The 22540-nt window shown below is 35.0% G+C and overlaps 1 protein-coding gene across 1 annotated transcript in view; it reads left to right on the top strand.

Moving 5' to 3' along the window:
* CNTN5 (contactin 5) overlaps window positions 1–22540 on the top strand; it is a 1123225-nt gene that overhangs the window by 479924 nt on the left and 620761 nt on the right. Inside the window, exon 3 of the mRNA XM_024574613.3 lies at window positions 7761–7882. Coding sequence (XP_024430381.3) covers window positions 7828–7882 — 55 coding nt within the window. The 5' untranslated portion in view covers window positions 7761–7827. The remainder of the gene's footprint in view (window positions 1–7760; window positions 7883–22540) is intronic.

Here is a 22540-nt window from a genome sequence, read left to right as displayed (position 1 = left end):
TTGCTTGCCTCCTCTGTCAAATATTAATTGACTGTAAAGGCTGGATTTATTTCTCAGCTCTCTATTATGTCCATTCATCTATTTATGATGTCTGTTTTTATGCCAGTACCATGCTATTTTTATTACTATGACATTATAATACAGTTTGATATTAAGTATTGTGATTACTCCAGTTTTGTTCTTTGTTCTCAGGATTTCTGGGCTTTGTGGGGCCATTTGTGGTTTCATATAAATTTTTAAAATATTTGTTCTAATTCTTTGAAATACATCATTGGAATGTTGACAGGAGTAGCACTGACTCTATAGATTGCTTTGGGTAGCATGGACATTTTGATGATGTTAATTCTTCCTGTCCATGAACATGGTATGTGCTCCCACTTATTCACATCTTCTTCAATTGACTTTCTTCAGTGTCTTATAATTTTCCAAGTACAGGTCTTTCACATCCTTGATTAGGTTTATTCCTAGGTATGTTATTCTTTTTGTAGCAGTTGTGAGTGGGATTGTTTTCTTATTTTCCCTTTCTGTTAGTAAGTTACTGGCATATAAAAATGTAACTGATTACTGAATATTAATTTTTTCCTGCTATTTTGCTGAATTCATTTATCAGTTTTAGTAGTTCCTTGGTGGAATTTTGGGGGTTCTCCATGTATCATGTCATCTACAAATAATGACAGTATTACTTCTTCCTTATCAATTTGGATGCCTTTTATTTCTTCTTCTTCTTGATCGCTGTGGCTAGGACATCCAGTTCTATGCTGAATAAGAGAGGTGAAAGTGGATATCCCTGTAATTCCTGATCTTAAGGGGAACACTTGTACTTTTTTGTCCATTGAGTATGAGCTGGTCATGAATTTGTCATATATGGCCTTTGTTATGTTTAGGTATGTTTCTTCTAATCCTATTTTGCTGAGAGTTTTTATCATAAATGGGTGCTGGATTTTATCAAATGCTTTTTCTGCATCTATTAATATGATCATATGATATCTAACCTTCATTTTTTTATGTGGTGAATCATATTTATTGATTTGTGAATGTTGTGCCAACCTTGCTTTCCTTGAATAAATCCTACTTGATCATGGCATATGATCTTTTTGATACATTGCTCTACTCAGTTTATAAACATTTTGTTGGGGATTTTAGCATCTATATTCATTAGTGATATTGGCCTATAATTTTCTTCCTTTGTAGTGTCTTTATCTGGTTTTGGAATTAGTACAATTCTGGCATCATAAAATGAGCTTGAGAGCCTCCCCTCCTCTTGAATTTTATGGAATAGTTTGAGAAGAAGAGGCATTAGTTCTTCTCAGAATGTTTGGTAAATTCACCTGTGAAGCCATCCAGTCCAGGGCTTTTGTTTGTTGGGAGTTGCTGATTACTGCTTCAATTTCATTAGGTGTAATCAGTTTATTCAGATTCTCTGATTCTTCCTGATTTAGTTTTCAAACACTGTATATTTCTAAGAATTTATCTATTTTCTCCAGGTTGTCCAGTTTGTTGGCACATAGTTGTTCATAATATATTTTTACAATCATTTGTATTTCTTTGATGTCAGTTGTTATTTCTCCTCTTTCATTTTGATTTTATTTATTTGGATCCTCTCTCTTTTTTCTTGATAAGTCTGGTTAAAGTTTTTTCACTATTGTTTATGTTTTCAAAGAACCAGCTCTTGGATTCATTGATCTTTTGTATCATAATTTTTAGACTTTGTTTTGTTTATTTCTGCTCTGATCTTTATTATTATTTCCTTCCTTCTACTCTCTTGGGCTTTTTTTGTTGTTGTTCTTTTCCAAGTTCCTTTAAGAGTAAAGTTAGATTGTTTATTTGAACTTTTTCTTTTTCTTTCTTTCTTTCTTTCTTTCTTTTTTTTTTTTTTTTTGAGGTAAACCTGTAATGGTATGAATTTCTTTCTTAAGATTGTTTTCCCAGTGTGGCACAGAGTGTGGATTGTAGTGTCTTCATTTTAATTTGTTTCATGGTATATTTTGATTTCTTCCTTGATCTTGTTGATTCATTCACTGTTTAATAACATGTTATTTAGCTTCTATATCTTGATGCATATTTTTCAATGTTCTTTTTGTGATTGATTTCTAGTTTCATACCATGGTGGTCAGAGAAGATGCTTGGTATGATTTCAATATTCTTAAAAAGATTGAGACTTGTTTTGTGTCCTAACATGTGGTTTATCCTAGAAAATGTTCCATGTGCACTTGAAACATATGTATATTCTACTGCTTTGAGGTGAAATGCTGTGAAGATATCATTTAAATCCATTTCATCTGGTGTGTCATTTAAGGCTGCTTCCTTCTTGTTGATTATACGTCTGGATGTTCTCTATGCATTGAAGTCATTAGAGTGTTAAAATCCTTGACTATGCCTGCATTTCAGTTGACCTCTCCCTTTATATCCATCAAGATTTGCTTCACATATTTGGGTGTTCCTATGTTGGGTGTGTAAATGTTCACTAGGGTTATATCCTCTTATTGGATTGTCCCCTTTATCATTATGTAGTGTTCTTCTTTGTCTCTTACTATAGACTTGGTTTTAAAATCTATTTTGTCAGGTGTAAGTGCAATTACCTCAGCTTTTTTTTCCCTTTCCTTTTGCATGAAATATCTTTTCTAATCCCTTTACTTTTAGTCTGTGTGTATCTTTTGATTTGAAATGGTCTCTTGGAAGCAGTATATATATGGGTTTTCTTTTCTTATCTATTCAGCTATCCTATATCTTTTGGTTGGACAATTTATGCCATTTACATTTAAGGTGATTATTGATGGATACGTGTGTAGTGCCATTTTATTGTTAGACTCTTTTCCTCTGTTTTTTACCTTTCTCTTTTTAAAACAAGCCCTTTAATATTTGCTGTAGTACTGGTTTGGTGTTAACAAACTCCTTTAGCTTTTTCTTGTCTCGAAAGCTCTTTATTTCTCTTTCAATTTTGCATGATAGCTTTGCTGGGTTAACTACCTGTGGTTTTAAGTCATTGCTTTTCATCACCTTGAATATTTCACACCATTCCCTTCTGGCCTGAAATGTTTCTGTTGAGAAATTAGAGGACAGTCTAATCGGTGCTGGAGGACGGTCAGCTGAAGTCTCTTAGACCTTCCTAAGATCTGCCTTAGTTTGTTAAACTAAATAGTGATATAGCCTCTTGCTGTAATCAATAGCTTGGCTTAAGCTCCACAGGGTGGGGCAGAGTAATTCCTATGGGCAGGGCTATTGCTTCCCCTCAGGCTGATTCCATTCAGATCCTGGCAGCTGTTCTTTCAGTTCTTTCCCCAGAGCCACCAACCCCAGATTCTACTCAAGCATCTCTAGTCCACTCTGTCCTCCCTCTGCCAGAGCCCAAGGTAAGTGGCTACAAATGAAATTTGGGGCATTGGCCTTTTAAAATGCTCTCTGAATCCTCACCAGTCTCTCCTGGCAGATAGAAGTCCTGCTGCTTTTCACAGCTGGATGTTATCTGGGTTTCTTTCCACCTTTGGTGCTATAACCTGGGGAGCCAGCATGGGGTTTAGACCCCACACTTCTTAGAGGGAAACCCTCAGAATCTGAAATATCTCTCTGGAACTTTAGCTGCTACCTATGGGAGCCCAGTCAGCCCTCTGGCACCCCTCCCTTCTTCTTACCAGTCTCATTGTGATGAGCTGGTTTCTTCTGTCTGTTTGTGGTTATAAGGCTTCTCTCCAGCTGGTGTTCAGTTGGTTATGCAGGATGATTTATCTACAATTTATTTGTAATTTCCACACTGGGTCCTGGGAGGAGGTTTGCGTAGCTTCTACTTACTCCTCCACCATCTTGAATCTCTCACTGCGTTTAGTATTATAGATTGATAGTCATATGTTACCAGCAAGTTATTACAGTCTTTTTGGATCCCATTACTTCTATTATTAGGTCAAATGAGATTCTGATTTTCCTACTTTTATAGTTAATACCTCTTTTTCTGTATGTTTTTTTGTTTTTTTGTTTGTTTTAATCTTTGATATTCATCATTATCAATATGATTTGCCTAGGTGTTCAATCTTCTTGGGTTTTTTGTTTGTTTGTTTTTTGTCTTTTTTAGGTTTTCTTGAATCTTAAAATTTTTCAATTTCTTCAATTCTGGAAAATTTTAGCAATTATATTCTTGCATATAGCTTCATCCCATTCTCTTTCTCTTTCTGGAAATCTTATTACATATATAAAATTCTTACTATATATATCTTTTATTCTGTTTATCATTAATATTTTCTACCCATTTGTCTTTCTGGGCTTCACTCTAGATAATTTCTTCACCTCTGTTTCTTCTTTTTTAATAATGCTAATTCCATTATGTTTAAGAACAGATCACATATATTTGTTTTATAAACTGTCTGAAAAGTCAAGTATTTGATATCTGCAACATCTGATTCTGACTTCTACTCTTCTGTCAATTCTCACTCATAATAATTTGTTTTTCTAATATATTTTGTGAATATTGACTATTCATTTTTGATTATGGGATTTTCTTTTTTCTTTTCATCCATTCTCATGGTTTAAGACTGAAATTTTTCTTTTATTTTTCTCTGGGTGGCACCTCTCTCTGGAGAGATATTTCTAGCTCATTCAAACAGTATTTTTGTTCCCTCTGGCATCCTAGCTATATAGGGGTGAGCAAAAGTAGACTCATAGTTGGAATAATCCAAATAATTCAATGAATAATGAGTAATAATATAAGAGTGAACTGTACTTGGCAGACACACAACTGCAAACCCACTTTAGGCCACCCCTGTACGGAACTTTTATTAGAAAGCCTACCTTATTGAGCTTTGGGCTTCATGTTTTGTCCCACATGTTCAGACAAGCCTTGAACAGCAGCCTAACGTTGACTGGCATTTGGTAAGTGGCCTGACAGTGAATGTTAGCTTCATTTATCAGCTTGCTGCTTTTTATCTAGTTTTGATTTTTAGTAAGTTTTTATTTCTTTCAAATTAGTTTATTAAGGCATTTGAAAATCTTTTATAATATAATCTGTATTATTTTAAGAACTAAATCTTGTCATGGTATCTAGCTCTGGTATTAGCAGAAAGGGAAATCTTCTGTCACTGGCCGTGGGTGGTACTCAGTATCCCAACACAAGTCCTGCTGGAATACTCATGGAGGCCGGCCTCAGGCTCCGGGAGCCACTGTTCTGTCTTCACCTTTTTCTTGTATCAGTCACCAGGTGATGGGAATCATGAAATATTTCTAACACTAGATCCCTCGAGTTGCTGTTTTTGTTTTTGTTTTTTTTTTCCGGTTCCTGTCTGTACTAAGTACATTATGCAGTATTAAATAATGTTGAACCATTTGTGTTTTAAATAAAATTACAAAGTTGAGGCAAGGGGTACAAGAGAAGAAAGAAGGGGAAGGCCTAGTTAAAGAACAAGTATAGATGACCCATGAACACGGACAACAGGCTGGGGATTGACTGTGGGAGTGGGGGGGTGGCCAGGGCAGGAAAGAGCATTGGGGGAAAACTGGGACAACTGTAATAGAACAGCAATAAAAATATTGAATAAAATTAAAATAAAATTACAAAGTTGACTTGAAGACTCAGAAGGCTAGTGCTGCTTTTTCTTAAATCTTTGCTGTGTACTTTTCTTCATGGCAGGTTCTGTTAAGGACAAAAGAAGTTCTTAGTTTTAAAAAGATGAGAAAGATTGATGCTTAATTACACTGTCAAAAATCATGTTAAAGAATACCTCCAAAATATGTAAACACAGTGAGCTCAGTTTTCCATCTACAGCTCATAGTACTTCGTGGAGGATACAACTGTAATTTATTTTCTTGTGAGTCACAATATCATAACTCACTCTGGTTGTGTCAGCGAGCGAGAATTCTGTTCATCTGCCTCCTGACACTGCAGCATGACCCTCAGGGCATGTGTGACAGCAAGCACGACAAGACCAATATGCATTCTGCTGTTTTTCTGCTACATCTTCTGTTGCATTTTATTACCTATTTTTTTCCAGGTGCACTGGGGTAGAAAACTTCAAGGACATGTAGAACACAGTTCCTCAAAAGGCTTGTTTTTTTAGTGTTCCTTTTTTGTGAGCCTCGCCCTGGCCTTGCTGAGACTCTAAAGGACACTTATTCCAAGCAGAAGTGCCCCTAACCCCAGTATTAGCAAAGAATCATGGTTAAGATAGAAAGGTGCACAGAAAAAGAGATATTTGATCTTTTTATTCTTTTCAACAAAACTAATATCCAAGTCCCTCATATTTTAACCCTGTCACATACTAATCAAAGTGGAAACACTTTTACTCAATCTCCACTGTACTTATTTGCCAAGTCACTGACGTCCTTTATTACCTCTTCCATCTGTTTATGGAGGTTGTACATGTTGATGTAACGAGGTAGTTCAAATAAACATTATGCAGATAAATGACATCTGAGTACAGCAAGAATGAGCGCATTGACTGTACGAAAAAAAAAATGTAAAAGACCCCAAAAGCTAATAATCTCTGACAAAATCAAAAAAATAACAGGAAATGCTATAACAATAGTTAGATGTGTGTGAGAAACTGTATAAAAGCAATCAAAACCCTCTAGGATGCTGTCATCAGATGACTTCATATGTTCCTATACCACTTTAAAGAAAATTAAAAATTGCATATAGTATATTACAGGCAGAATATATATTGGAAAAGACTCATGATGTTAAAATAAAAGAAAGAATTTTTCCACCAGAATATTGATCATCAGATAATAAAAATGTTATCCTTATATAATAAGATTAGTCAAAATCTTGTTATATAATGAAGTTTTCTAAACTTCTTTATGTAATAATGAAGTTTAGAAAATGTTTTGTATTTTGAAGATGTTTTTTAAAAAATGAAGATAACCCTTAAGTCTATAAGGGGGAACCAATTGCTGAGCAGCAATTGTTATTTTCATGAGTATACTATACAATTACTTCTCAATTTAATCACTTTTGGCCAAGAAAGTCATGACCGACACCTGAAAACTCAGAAGTTACTTGTTTATTATAGAAATTTCTAACGGACATTTGTCAAGTTCTCACAGGAAGTTTCATGTTAGAATCTTATATTTTTTATGTTTATTGTATCTTTCAGGCAATTAATGGAGCTAAAGTATATTAATGTGCTATACTGGTTATTATATAACAAATGGTATTAGACAAAATTGTAATATTCATGAAAATCCTATTTCCCTTAGGGTTGGCTAGCAAAATATGCTGAGAGGAGTAGCTCACCAAAGGGGGGAACTATAACACACAGATAGTCGTAGGAGTTATAAACAAAGGCAGTTGACATTAATAGTTAAATGAGAAAAATTCCCTGTGGAGGTTTAGATGAGCTACGGGCACTTGTGTAAAGTCACTTGGCTAATTGATCATTAGTTATTTCCTAGGCCAGAAGAGTATATATTAATGTAACTGGTTTCTATACACTATTTTTCTAGTCCGATAATTTGTCTAATTTAATAAATATACATTCCCTGTGAGAAAAACACCATCCCCATTAGAGCCTGGTCTTTTCACTATGTGTAAGAGAGTATTCAACATAAATAAATATGATAGGGAAAGTTTGTCATTTCTCTGAAGTTTTACACTACACCTTAAATTAATCCTAATGGAAACTGTATCATTGGTTTCAATATTCAAGTATATATTAATCTAACCTTTGCAATGAAGTTTATCTATCATTTTTTATTATGATATTTTTAAATGGGTTAAGCATTTGCTTTTTTGTTTGCCCATTTTCTCTGTTTTTGAAAACTGCTGTCTGTGTCAACAGGGCATCTTTGATGAAGACACGGTAGAGCTGCTCCAACACACGGCCCCGGGAATCTCGGTGAAGAAGCATGACTTCTTCCTGGAGACTCATTCTGTTTCTGGCAGCCGCTGCGTGTCTTTCAGGTAAAAATCCTGCCTTATGTATGAAATAACAAAAATGGATAAAAGATCTTCAATATGAAATTATGTTCAGATGTTCTTTTAAATATATCAGTATTCATACATTCAACAAAAGAAAAACAATCCTTAAACGTTTGTTAGCATTGCAAAAAGTCAGATGTAATCCAATATAATACTTAGAAAATACTATAAAAATGTTAATAGAATAAGTAGTCACCTAATGTCATTGACTTTCATGTATATGTAAATGTTTGTTAGCCTTCAGAGTATTTGGTAATATATATTTATAATTTGTAGCAGGTAATTGTAACAATATCTCATTCCAATGCTAAATTTCACTACATAAAAGCAGAATCATAGCGTCTTTATTACACACATATGTAAGCATTTAGAAGCATCTCTATCACAATGCATTTTTGTTATTGTCTTGGCTTCTCTAACTTTGTTTTCATTAACTGTGTTATTCTATGTTTTGGATCTAAGATGAGACATTTTATTCTGCAAATGTAGTTTATGTTTTTTGCAGTAAAACTATCATAATACAAATATTAATATGCCAGAAGGTGTTTGTTTTAAGAATATCTAGAATTATAATGATGATTTCAATACTTATACACATAACATTTCAGCTTGATTAGATTTAACTCAGTGGCTATAATCTGTTATTAAGTATTATCAGTGTAATTCCAACTATCTGTGATTCAAGGGTTCTCTTAAAAACCAAAAAGTTAATCTTCAATTTACATTGTGCTCAAACACTTCATTGATAGTCAAAGGAATGTCTTCATATACAGACATGAATCTAGTATTTCAGCCATAAAAATGCATGTTATATGTTTAAGTGTACATAGTTACATATATTTAAAGGCTTTTAAAATATACATGAAAACTTTTTCTTGTTAAAGTACTAGTAATTAACTGCAAACCTAACAAAACAGTTACTGTTACTATTATTATTATTACTATCACTATATATGTGAGCACCATTGCTTCCAGAGAAAAACAGGTTTAAGAAGAGATATGAAAGATACAATAAGACGTCTATAAAACATTCATAGAGCCCCCTGTGAAAAAGTGAAAAATAAGTGAATAATTTCACTTAAATTATTAGTTTACATTAGCAACATTAAAAGTGCAATGAAAAACCTGATATATTAGTGTAATAGTTACCTAAAAATATGAAATAAAGTATTTTCAAATAATACATCTTTTTGAGGTCCATTGTGTGCAGTTTCCCCATCTTCCCTGACGATCTAGTCTGTTTTTCTTTTATCTTCTTAACGTCATCCTCCTCTCAGCTCATGAACTGATGGACGGGATTGGAGACAGGCTCATGAGATAAATTAAAGCATGTCCAATTAAATTTGAATTTCAAAGAAACAACAAGTAAATTTTTAGTTCAAGTATGTTCCATGCAGTATTTTATTTCATTTTATCTGAAATTTAAATTTAATTGGTGTCTAGTGTTTTTATTTAGTAATCCGACCATGCTAGGTGGAGAGAGAATGGTAGTCTGCCATATTGCTCTGAAGTTTTACTTTCTTGTGCTTGTCCAACATTGTTGTCCCAAACAAAGTCTACTTTAAAGGAGATGTCATACTCTGGTTGTGGGAAGATGAAAATGCGCAGCCCTAAGTGGGACTCACGATTGCTAGCTTTTTAGCACGTAGGGAATCGAAGTGCTTTTCTTTTCATAGAGGAAAATGAAACATTGAAATACAGGAAACAGAGGCTGGGCTTGGAGGTAAGTTGCTATTCAAATAGTATAGACAAAGCTTAAAACAAGTTACAAAGGACATTTCTAATTTTTAATCATCTGCGCTTAATATTAAGCATATATAACAGTTATTTTTAAAAACAATTTCTCTGCTGTAGATATCTGTTTATAATTAATTAGATACTTGAAGGGATCAGTTATCAAGGATAATTATATTGAAAACTTTCCCCTTTACCTTCATATTTGAACAAATTATTAGGTATGTGCAGGTACAGCCCTTACTATGTTCTTGTTACTTGGCAATACTGACTTACACTCAATATTTACTTCGTTATTTTATTATTCATCATTCTATGTTATAGTTTTCTCTGATTACTGCCTCGATTTGTCTGTGAGTATCACGTTAGAGGACCCCCTTTCACACGTTGACTTGATTACTATTACAGAAAATTAGGGTAATTAAACTGTAGGTTATGAGCACAGTTCAATGTTGCTGCTGCTATTTGAACCAGTAAAACCAATTAAAGAAATAAGAGAAGATCCAGGCTGTATTCCCTGTTTGTTGTATTCACTTATTTTTTAAAGATGGATTATCTTGGGTGTGTTTAACTAGGAAACACAACTCTGTGTTTAAAAACTGGCTGCTGTGAGCGATGAAATGCTGCCAGCTTTCACAGCAGTGTACAACCTCATACCAGAAATGGACTCATGATTTAAACAACAATGAGATAACACCACACATACCAGGATGGCTAAGATTCAGAAAAACACAAAGGATTGCTGGTGCATATGCAGAAAGCAAGAATGTTCATTCAGTACTAGCAGGAAGAAGAATGGTCCACCGGCTTTGGAAGACACTTGGGCAATGTTTACAAAGCTAAATAGTCTTAACATATGATTAAGCAATTTGACTCCACATAGTTTACGTTTTAATACATTTTATTTATTTTTATATGTACATTTTATTGAAATAAAACATACATAATATAAAGTTCACAATTTTAACCATTTTAAGTGTACATTTCAGTGGTGTTAAGTCCATTCACAGTATTGTTCAACCATCACCACCATCTACCTCCAGAAATTTTTCATCATCCAAATAGAAACTGTGCACCCATTGAATAATAACTCCCTCTTCCCTGCTCCCCCAACTCCTGGTACCTTCTATTCTAGTACTTTGTACCTCTCTTCTACTATTTGTTTATTCTAAGTACTTTATATAAAAGAAATTGTATAATACTGGTTTTATAAAACTTATGCATGCACAAAATACATGTACAGAAATGTTTATAAAAATTTTAATAATAACCACCAAAAACTCTAAACAAGCAAGATGTCCTTTAGTAAGTGAATGGATAAATAAATTTTGGAAATTCCATATTATGAAGTACTTTTCAGTGATAAATAGTAATGAACTATTACACCATACAAAAAATTTAGAGGAATCCTAGTATACTTACTGTTAAGTGAAGAAAAAATCCAATCTAAATATACCACATGTTGTATGACCCTATTTATATGATCTTTTAGAAAGGGAAAAACCATAGAGACTGTATAGATTAGTGTTTGCCAGGGGCTGAGGTAAGCTAATGTTTGAAAGGATGAATTGCAAAAAAACATTTTTTAGGGTGGTAAAATTATTCTGCATGATACTGTAATGGTGGATGTGACATTACAAATTTATCGAAACCAATGGAACTTTATAGTACAGAGCAAGCCTTAATGTATACAAATTTAAAATAATCAGTACAAAATATAATTAAGACCTAAAATAAGATAGTAGGAAAGGGCATTAGCAAGACATGAAAGTTTCAAATATATTTTGACAACAAAATATACCAGACTTGGTAAATTATTAAATATTTTGTATTAGAGGAAATAGTTTCTTTTTTAATTTTAGTTTTATGGGTAGATAGTATTGCCATTTACTTGGATATTGAATAAAGTAGGCAGTTAAGTATCTAGCCATGTAGTATGAAAAATAACATGTATTGAAGAAGACACAAGATACAAGAAACATTGTACACAGGTCAATGACACCTCAGTCTCCTTCAAACTAGGCACGTTGGGACCTCACACAGTTCTCCCAGTGTCTCTTCCACTGCTCAAAACACTCTGCAAGATACTTTGTTGGAGTCACCTTCAGCTGCCTCATCGTATTTTCCTGAATCTCATGAACGGTCTGAAATTTCTTCCCTTTCAAAGGTGATTTTAATTTTGGGAAAAGTCAGAAGTCACAGGGCACCATATCTGGGCTATAGTGGGGCCGAGTCACCTCGGTGATTTGATGTTTCACAAAAAAACTCTGCATGAGACATGATGCATGAGTGGGTGCATTGTCATAATGAAGCTGCCAATCACCAGTTGCCCATAACTGTGGCTGTTTTCATCATATTGCATCTTTCAACCAGTGAGGTGGTATTCCTTATTGTTTGGCCTGGATGGGGCATATATGTGATGGACAACACCTTCCCAATCAAAAAGCACAGTTAGCATGGTCTTGATCATTCTGTGACTTTCCCACACCTTCTTTGGGTGTGGAGAACCAGGCAACCTCCATTGGGATGACTGGGCCTTCATTTCTGGACCAGAGCTGCAGACCCATGATTCATCCCCAGTTATGACCTTCTTGAGGAAATCTGGTTCATTGGTAGTGTTTTGAATCAAGTCATTAGCAAATATAGCACAATGTTCCTTCTTTGGTAGCAGAAGCCAAAGAACGAATTTTGCCAGGACACATTTCATGCCAAGATCTTACACCAAAATCTCAGACACAGTAGTTTTTGGAATCCCCAGATCAGCTAACTCTCATACTGCCAGTCACTGATCTTTGTTGGTTGCAGCCCATACACGTTCATCATTCTCTGGCGTTCTGTTGTTGCAGGCCTTCCAGAACGTGGATCACTTTCAACAGATTCTCGACCATCTTTGAAGTATTTGTGCCACACTTTTATTTGTACTACACTCATTACATTGTTCCTGAAAGCCTTCTGAATCATCTGAATAGATTCCATGGAGGAATTTTCAAGAGTAACAAAAAACTTGATACAGAGTCATTGCTTTACTCACTTGGTCATTTCTGAATGTGATAACCACACAGTACACATACTCATTCAATGGCATCTACCACCCCACTGGCAAGTACAGTGAAGTTGTCATTGTTCATGCATGTGTACTCCAGTCCACCCTCCTTGGCTGCCAGGTTACATTAATGTCACCCAAACCATTCTCATATTGACAGTGGCTGGACTTTTTCCGGACAGACCTCGTGGATATAGAATGGAAAAAACTGAGTTCAATAATGCACATTAACTTTTGCATAACTGTAACAGGCTCAGGTGAAAATGTCTAAAGTTTAGGAAAGATAACTGATCTAAAAATGAATTTGGGGTTTAATATTACATGGATAAATTTGAAGCTCTGGAAAGAATAACCACTCAAGGATTTTGTGTACAATGACGATATATAAGGTAAGGAAAAATTCCAAGAAGCAAATGCAAAAGGGCAAGAGAAAGTAGAGGTGGGTTATGAGTTTGGGGAGACTCTAGGAAAAAGTCATAACAGAACGTCTTTAGAAAGGGAGGGGTCAGCAGTGGCATTGAGTTCTACTCAAAGGTTATTTGTTTATATGAAAGTTTTACATGAAAATAATAACAATCTTATTTATTTAACAAAAAGAGTATGAGATATTTCTCTAGCATTGTTTCAGAAACAATGATGGTAAGAGCACTGTAATGTAACTTCATCAGCTGGGCTTAAAAAAAAAACACTTAAAATCAGGAAAATTATTTTTAACAATATGAAATAATAATGAAATAACATATTTTCATAATAGAATGTGTGAAACCATTTGGGGAAGGAATCATAATTACTATAGCCTAGTTCTGAATTTCCTCATATATGTGACAAGAAGCATCAACATTTCAACCTATGTGCCCAAATCCACATTAGTGTTTTCTTTAAAAATGACTCTTCAGCCCTGGGTGGTGTGGCTCAGTGGATTGAATGTTGACCTGCAAACCAAAGGGTCTCAGATTTGATTCCCAGTCAGGGCACATGTCTGGGTTGCGGGCCAGGTCCCCAGTAGGGGGGGCATGTGAGAGGCAACCACACATTGATGTTTCTCTCCCTCTTTTTCCCTCCCTTCACCTCTCTAAAAATTAAAAAATGAAATCTTTAAAAAAAGTATTCTTTAGAGACATATTACCCTCCAAATGTGTGTAGAAATAATGATTTGGAGGAGTCAGTACAGCTCAGGATTTATCTTTCGATTTATAAGCAAATTTACTCACATTTCTGTTCCTTGTAAATTGCTTTTTATTCACTCCTTGTTAAAACAAACAACAACAACAAAAACTACAGGGTTTAAATCACCCTTCTCTGTCATACGGAGTGTCCAATGGGTTTTTAAATCTTCATATTTCTTTTGCAATATGGCTAGCATTTATTATAGTTTTTAAAACAATATTTAAAAATTAGAGAAATGTATGACTAATGTTTATTACAAATAGAATTTTTCTTCTGTGAATTATAATAAGACAGCTTGATATAACACTGAGATTAGGGAAGATAGTACATGTGAAATAAGGCCTACACAAATATATAAATATTAATTATTAATTTATTACTAGAATAAGATAGAAAGCAGCTATTCTTAGATTCATTAACATATAATTATTTGGTTGAAGATTTTGAAAATACTTTTGCTTGCACTCCCCGTACCAGCATATTTTTCAGTATCCCAAATATATTTCTACCAAAGTTACAGACTTAAGAACATTTAATTATTATTACTAGACATATGTACATCTCTTTTAAACTGAACATTTTTCTAATAGAGTTGATATATCTTACAATTAAAAATAATTTTTAAATTGGGTGGCCCAATTTCTTGTACTTGGGCATGTAAAATATTATTTCTTCTCAATGGACATGAGGTTTGGGGAGGTTCTATTTCATGTCCCATGCCACATAGATGGAAAACAGTTGAAGGATAATAATGTCTGTCTTAGATATAGAAATGCTACCAACATGTCAGACAACATGCAAATGAGACAAGAGAGGAATGCCAGGTGCCCAGAGCTACCCTGACCTCCTTCCTACACTGGTAGGAAGCTATACTAGATTACTATATAGTACAGTCTTACTGTGCTACACTAGCTTAGTGTATCTAGTTCCTTTCTCCTGAATTACTTTCAGATGTTTCTGATGTAAGCCGCATTGCTTTAAAAACAATAATAAGAACAGAAACCATTTTTTCTTATACTTTGACCCTATTTTCCACCATTGGGCTAAATTTATTATATTGGAAAGGTGACAGTTTGTTCCTTCTGCCAAGAGGATGACATAGTGCTGAACAGAGAATGCCTGTCATTGATAAGCTTATACAAATAGTCTCCTTCTTCTGGGAGGCAGCACGGTAAACAGTGCAGAACCCTTTGTCACTGTCAGCTAGTGCTGCCTGAGAACTTTGAAAGGGAAATGAAAACAGAAGTGGTAGAGAAAACAGGTACCTGATGATACTGTCTGACTGGCCTACTGCAGTCAAGAACGAGAAATGGATTATGGCTCCTCTGTGATCACTTTAACATTATGTATGTGCACATTGTATTGGTCCCTAGGAAGTTGTGATGATAATGGAGCTACCTCGGTGAAGGAAACCACGCCGACTCTTGTCAGCTGTGCACTGGCAGGATTCGACATGTAATTAATCAGAAGACAATTTAATACCGCCTTGTCAGCACTGGAGTATTACCTGAATTTAGTGAGTTTTATTCTTGTTGTGTTTATCTTAAAGATGAACAAAATGTTAAAAGATATCTATAATTGTCAGTAATTTCTGGAGTGATAAAAACCATACAGAGGCAGATTCACCATCTACAGAAATGAGAGCAAATATGTGTTCTCAGTGTTTTCGATATTAAAAGGAGAATTAACTCATTTATTAGGTTAGTTAAATGTTATTTCTCTCACATAAAATTACTTAAAATACTTTCCACTAAAATATTAGAGTAAGCAATACATATCAAAGTGTTTTATAATTTAGAACGTGCCATAAAAGTAATCTCTGTTAAAAGAGACAGATTCTTACTGTCATTATTATTTTCAACAAGGATAAATCTTTACTGATAGAAAATTAATCATGTACATTGGTTCCTTTTGTTACAAAATAATGCTCAAATAATTCATTTTGTTTCCAGTGTCTATGAGAACTTGTGAATGAAAGTTGACTATATTATTTTTTGTGCAGAGAGAAATTCCATGCTGTGAAGTGTGTCAGTTAATGGTGAAGATTGTTTTATAGCTTAGTGTGAACTTCTGGGAAGCCTCTGTGTAGTAATTTGAGTACTCGGTCAGCAAGAAAACCACTATTTCTCTATGTCCCCTTGCTTTACATACAGGTCTATTCTGCATGTAAAATGAAGAAACCAATAACATTCACTGAGCACCCAAGCAAGCTGAACCCAGTTAAGACACAGAAGAAATGTGGGAAAACATTTCCGTTCTCCTTGACTTTAAATACATATTATAGATCTGTCAGGATTCAAATATCAAAAATATGTCATGTGTAAAATAAGTCATACAAGACTGGTTGTGAGAATGAAAATTTATGAAGCATTGTATATAGTCTTCTGATTACTTTAGCTCTTTGGTCAAATCTTATCTGGTTAAAATCTTATAAGTTAACTACATATTTCTTGAAACATTGTCAACTTCTACATTTGGTAATATTTATTTGATGTAGGTGTTAACCACAATATTTAACTTTTGTAGCATTTGAAAAAAATGCTTTCCATTTTAATTCTTGCTATGATGTTAACACTGAAATTTGTCGGAGAACTTAGTTATCGCTGATGATGCCTTTATGATGGTGGCTATGCTTGCAGCGTCATCCTAATCTCAATATGGAGTTAGAGTGGGATGGTCCCTATCATAAATTTATTATGTTGAATGTTCTTTCCTTATTGACATATAAACCTCCTGGTAGCCTTTCATTGGTATTTTTTTTTCTATAAAATGTGTATTCATACTAATCTGAGTCAGCCAGTGTCCTGGATACTGTAGAAAAAAAACAGAGAAACAGACCACCCTACACAGTCTTCATTCACAGAATTTATAGACATTTGGACTTACAAACAAATCTGAAACTATACTGAGGGAGAAAAAAATGCTCAGGAGTTTTGATAGAAAATACCTTATATGGATCATAGTTTCATTAGAGATTTTTCTTGAACCCTTTCTGAGATAATTTAAGTAATTCATGCCAAAAGACTTCAGGAAAAACCAGGGATTAAGTGCATGGTAAGGTATTGAATGAATTTGAAAAGGTGTAAGGAAAAGTGCTCCAAAGCAGAGAGAAATACACTGCATTTTGCACAGAGATGCCTAGCTCTACCTGCATATATCCTTTGGCACATTAGAGAGATTTTTGCTCAATTCCCCTCCCTTTCCACCATATTATATAACCATAGGCTCTAAATGGACTTTATGTTTAGGAAAATAAATGGAGGACATGTGACTTGCAGATTTACAAATGATTAATCTTAATGTTTGGAGAAAGCATGGAATATAGAACAAATAGATGTTTTACTAGATTAATGTGCAGATGTTATGACATTTATGTTTCTACTAGGCATTTCGCTGTAACTTATGCTAATATAGTATTTTGTTATAGAATGTTATGATTCCCATTTAATTAAAAAACATGGGTGACAGATAACTTTTTTTCTCTTTTGAGAGAGAATGTAGAAAAATGTATTCTTAGAGTAATAAATAATATAGAACAAAATGGAATGTTTAACATAGCCTACGGTAATATCACATGATAATTACCCTAGACATATATTCAAAACAACGTTTGGACAATTTTTTAATTGTCACATCTAAAGTATTTAAAGGTGACTCTGTGTTTTTGAAAATTTGTATAGTGAGGAATCGATCCCCAAAGGTTTCCACTGTGTTTATTTTTGGGTGTGAATAATAGCTATGGTCACAACATTGATCTTTTGAAATAGGCCTGAGAATTATTTATCAGCATTGAAGGCATTAACACAAAAATGTGATTTCTTCATTGTGTTCTGGGTCCCTCAAACTATTTGTCAATTTACAACTACAGTAAGTCCTCTTTGAACTTCATCAGTGGGTTCTTGGAACTGTGGTAAAAGTTATATAACAAAACTAATTTTACCATAGGCTAATGGATGTAAACAAGAGTTAAATATCTACATCTCATCAAGATTCTAATGAGACAACAATGAACAAAACTATATTATTCAAGGACCTGCTTTATTAACTTTGATACTGAATATTTAAACTATTCAGCTTTGTTCTCTTTTAGGGGGGAAATATCAATATATGGTATGCTACTATGCCAGGCACTTTAGGACTAATCCTAATATCGCCTTAATATTCTGCCACCCAGCAAAGAATTGCACCACTTTCCTCCTAGATTGCCATGCTTTGGTCACATTGGCCTTGACTACCATTGCCTTCCCGTACCAGGCTCCTCACAGACTGCAGGGTCTTGGAGGACCTGTAGACGCCCAGCAGTTATCTTGTGGTCTAATGGCTGACTTCTGTTTATCTTCCAGAATTAGGAAAACCCAGGCTGGTAAAACCACAACAACATGACACAATGAACCAGGTCTCAACACAGACTGTAGATGGTAGCAGCAGTCCTCTCTGTGTTGGGAGCTACATCACTGAAACAAGTTTCAGCAATGTCATTAGACTTCCTTTATTCTTTTTGAAGATTTATTTATTTATTTTTCTTAGAGAGGGAAAGGGAAGAAGAAAGAGAGGGAGAGAAACATCAATGTGTGGTTGCCTCTCGTGCGCCCCCTACTGGGGACCCGTACTGGGAATTATACTGACTGGGAATTGAAGCGGCGACCCTTTGGTTCACAGGCTGGTATGTAATCCACTGAGCCACACCAGCAAGGGCTAGACTGTCTTAAAATGAGTAATTGTCACAGTTGCCGTTATGGAAAAGTAATTAATTACATAAAGTAATTATGGTTTTTCTTCAAGCATATGTAGGTTTGACTTCTTTTTTCTAGAAAGTAAAAAAGCAATATTGTTTGCATCTTGAGAGTAGTATGCTGTTTGGGACCAGTATTGCAGGGTAGCAAATGCCATTGACGGAATGTGGACAATGTTGGTGAGACTAAAGCAGCGGTGGAGGAAAATGTAAAGATAAACAGCGTCTTAATCTAAAGGGCTGGTTTGGAAGGGGGTCCTTTTTGGTAGAGGACACGCTTTATAAACACTGTCTGCCTAAAGACTAGGATCGGAGCAAACCAGACAGACAGTCATACCACCTGCGATTTTGTAATTTCAGGGGCAATTACCATGAAGAAGATACACAACTGCAATGATCTGGAAACGTGATAAATGAGCATATTTAAATCTTTTGATTAATTTCAACTTAGAATTCAATAAGTTCTCACCTAATCATTCTGTATTCATGTATTCAACATTCTAAACAACCAAAACCAGAAAAAACACTTCTTTAGAGGAGGAATCTGAAATAAAGAACATGTGCATTTAGAATATTACAACAGTCCTATTGCCTTGAATATCTGTTGTCATGGAAAGTGAATCAGAGATCATTGTGGCAATATGTTGCTGGGAATGAATTTCTCGCATATTAATTGACAGGTATTAGTAAATCACATTTTTAAAATATTTGAAGAAATATATTTGAATACTTCAAACATCAAACCTTCATGTTAATATCACCTTAAAGGTTCGTTATTATTACTTTCTAGTCAAGTACACGTGAAGCGAATACCATGTCTCCAGCCGTGGAATAGGATCAGTGGGACACAATATTTATAGAAATGAAAAACAAACTTCCCATCATCATAATATTCTTAAACTATTCTTTAAAGTAGAGTAAAGTTACAGTAGAAAAGTAAGCAAGAACTTCAGAAGATAATCCAAAATGTAGAGAATGTACATAGTATGTAAGTGATCAAGGAAGGCAGTTTTATAGAAAAGCAATTAGTTAGAGATCCATTGGAGTGGCAGGTCTGTAGCCAGTCCTTGAAAGATAAATTCGAGGTATTGAGGCGGGAAGGTCACATGTGTGAAGGGGAATATTATGAGCAGAGACATACATGTCTGTATTTCAATGGAAAGTATATAGTGAGCTAAGAGGAGAGTGGTGTGAGATGATTATAGAAGGGGGCAAATGCCAATCATCTTATGGGTCATTTATTCTGTAAAATATCATAATATTTATTTTGTAAGATATAACACTAGGGATGCTAGTGTTGTGATTTATATAATGTATGTATACATTCAGAAAAGGTGCTCAAAACTCATTTTTCAAAATGCCTATAAGAAGTTCTAAGATATGACTATGAATTTGTGTTGCAGATTTAGTATGGAAGAATAGATAATACCTATTTTCTGGACATTTTCCTGCTTGCAGCTCTTTTCTGGTAGGCCTTTGCCTTATCTCTGACTCTTCCCTGATTTCTCTATTATTCTCTAGCTTCTGCTAGAATAGTCTTCTGACTCTCTACCAAGTATGTCATATACATTCCCACATCTACCACTGGGAACATTTCATTCCCCCCTTCTCCTTCACTTGCACTTGTATTTTATTCTACCTGTTTAATTCTTATTTATTCTTCAAGGTTTACTATAATTCAGGTGAAGCTTCTCCTAATCCATTCACTCAGAGTGGCATTGCCCTCTTTCAGGCGCATTGTGTATGTAGCATGCACAATTCATCTGGTACAAATAATATGCTGCTTTAAAATATTTTGTGTTACCTTGATACTCACGGTGCTTATTCAGGGTAGAGTAACTGCCAGAAAACTACAAAATATCCCAATGACTTAATCATGTCAAGTTTATTTTTCACTCAGATTACCATCCCATCAACCTCAGTGGTGGTGGTTTGTAGGGGAGAGGAGCACATTAAGGGGACTCTGCTCCTTTACCCAGTGGCTAGTGGCTTTGCTGTGTGTGTTACGGTGTGGGCATCCTCCAGAGAATAATGGCCATCTGGCCTGGCCAGCTCAAACAAAAGATGAAAAAGCAAGGAGCATTGTGTCCAAACATGACTGTGTAGGGAATTTAACTTACTGTAAAGACATCAGTGTATACTCATATTGGTATAGGGCACCATTGCAGAATTTTGTCAGAGAACACACACTGTTTTAAAAGGAACTCTAGGAGGTAAGTAGGGGATAGTAAGGAGTCTACTGCAGAAGTCCAGGAAAGAAACGATGGTGGTTTTGACCAGCGTGGGAAGAGAGGAGGTGGTAATAGTTAGTTTCTGGATATTTTTAAAAATTACAGCCAACAACGTGTCCCAATGGTTTGCATGCGCAGTGTGAGCAATAAAAGAGCAATCAGGTCACAGGGATGACACACTAGAGTATAACAACATTAGGCACTCACTAAAGAAGTTGAAAGAAAGAATGAGTAAAAAAAAAATTCCTACCACAACTGGCTTTTACAACGGACTTAATTACCTCTCTGACTGCTGGCCCTAGATTTCCTTGTATCAATGGGGAATTCATTTTCTTCCCAAACCTAAGTGCATTATTGTAGGTATTTATGGATTCAGAGCATAAAGACTTTTGATCTTCTCTTGTCATATCCCCTTGGTTGCTAGAATACCTGAAGGATACATAATCAAAAAACAGCTCTTATGTTACGGGCCAACCGGGCACATAAGACATAAAAATTGAATGTAAACCCTTTTCAGTAGTTTGAAAGGGACTGTCAGGTTTTTGTGACTTTTTAAGTGATTCTGTCACACAGTGGGGACACCTGTCAGGACAATTTCAACCTTTAACTGCCTTTATTAAAAGTACATAGCATCATGTAGCCACAAAAGCATTATATAACATAATACTATTTCCTTCTTTCTCCTGTCTCCTTTATGTCCATCATAGAAGAAAATGTTTTATGAAATGTAGTTGCAGGAGCTAATTAATGCTATGTGCAGCAGATTTTAAAACAGAGAAAGTTTTTATAGATATGCACAGAAAAAAGTTAACCAACGGTTTAGCATATTTGGGGGTTGCTTTGTTCTCTCTATCAACAAAATCCCACCATCTAAAAGCTGTTCATATATTACCATTTTTAACCTCGTGTGTTCTTCTCCCTGATCTATGTTTACGAACAATCTGGACCAGAATTTGCAACTTCTGTGAGACCCCCGTGATTTGGATTATGTCCGCCCCTACTTTTTAGTGTTTTCCACAATCTCCTGTTGCCAGCATAATAACAAGATGAAGTCAAGGGCTAGAGTGTACACACGGTGAAGAGCATCCTCTCTTTTTATATACAAAGATTGTGGAATGACTGTGAATATTTATCTCTCCAGGGTTGGTTGACTTTAACTAGAATCTCTTATAGAAGTAGCTGATGATTGTAATTACTATAGAGGCCTGATTGTTGATCTACCTAGAATAGTCTCTATTTTTTTATGCATAGTATATGCAATATAATAGCATATTTTTCGTTAGATTCAGTGGACAATTTTGCTTTATTGTGAAGAAATGTTTTAGTTTCAGACTTGCATGACCTAGCCTTGTTCCATCTTGTAGCACTGTCGAAGGTAGTGTTTATTTTATTTACTGGGAGGCTTTGCCTAGGAGCAGCTTCCCAGAGTGGATGCTTTGTTTGGTAACTTACCATTAAGTGCAGCAGTGTGAAAAGCTGCAGCTATGCAGACAAGTGGAGCTTTGACACTCTGCTTGTCTAGGGGATGTTGCTGATGTCTGGATAAAGCTTGTATTCAGAAGGTAGCCTTGGTCTATTTCTTTGTGTCCCGGCCCTCATGAAAGTTCATGTCATTCAGTTTTTCTTCACCTGTGCACTGTGAAGATGGGCACTGCACTTTAGCAGCAAGTAAAGGTTAACTCTTGCACTCCACCTTCCATACAGTGAGATACAGTGGGGTATTAAGTTCGCCT

Source organism: Desmodus rotundus, chromosome 5 (assembly GCF_022682495.2).
Source record: "Desmodus rotundus isolate HL8 chromosome 5, HLdesRot8A.1, whole genome shotgun sequence".
NCBI classification, from domain to species: Eukaryota; Metazoa; Chordata; class Mammalia; order Chiroptera; family Phyllostomidae; genus Desmodus; species Desmodus rotundus.
The sequence above is the reverse complement of the archived record's forward strand: the minus strand, read 5'-3'. Positions and strand labels throughout refer to the sequence as shown.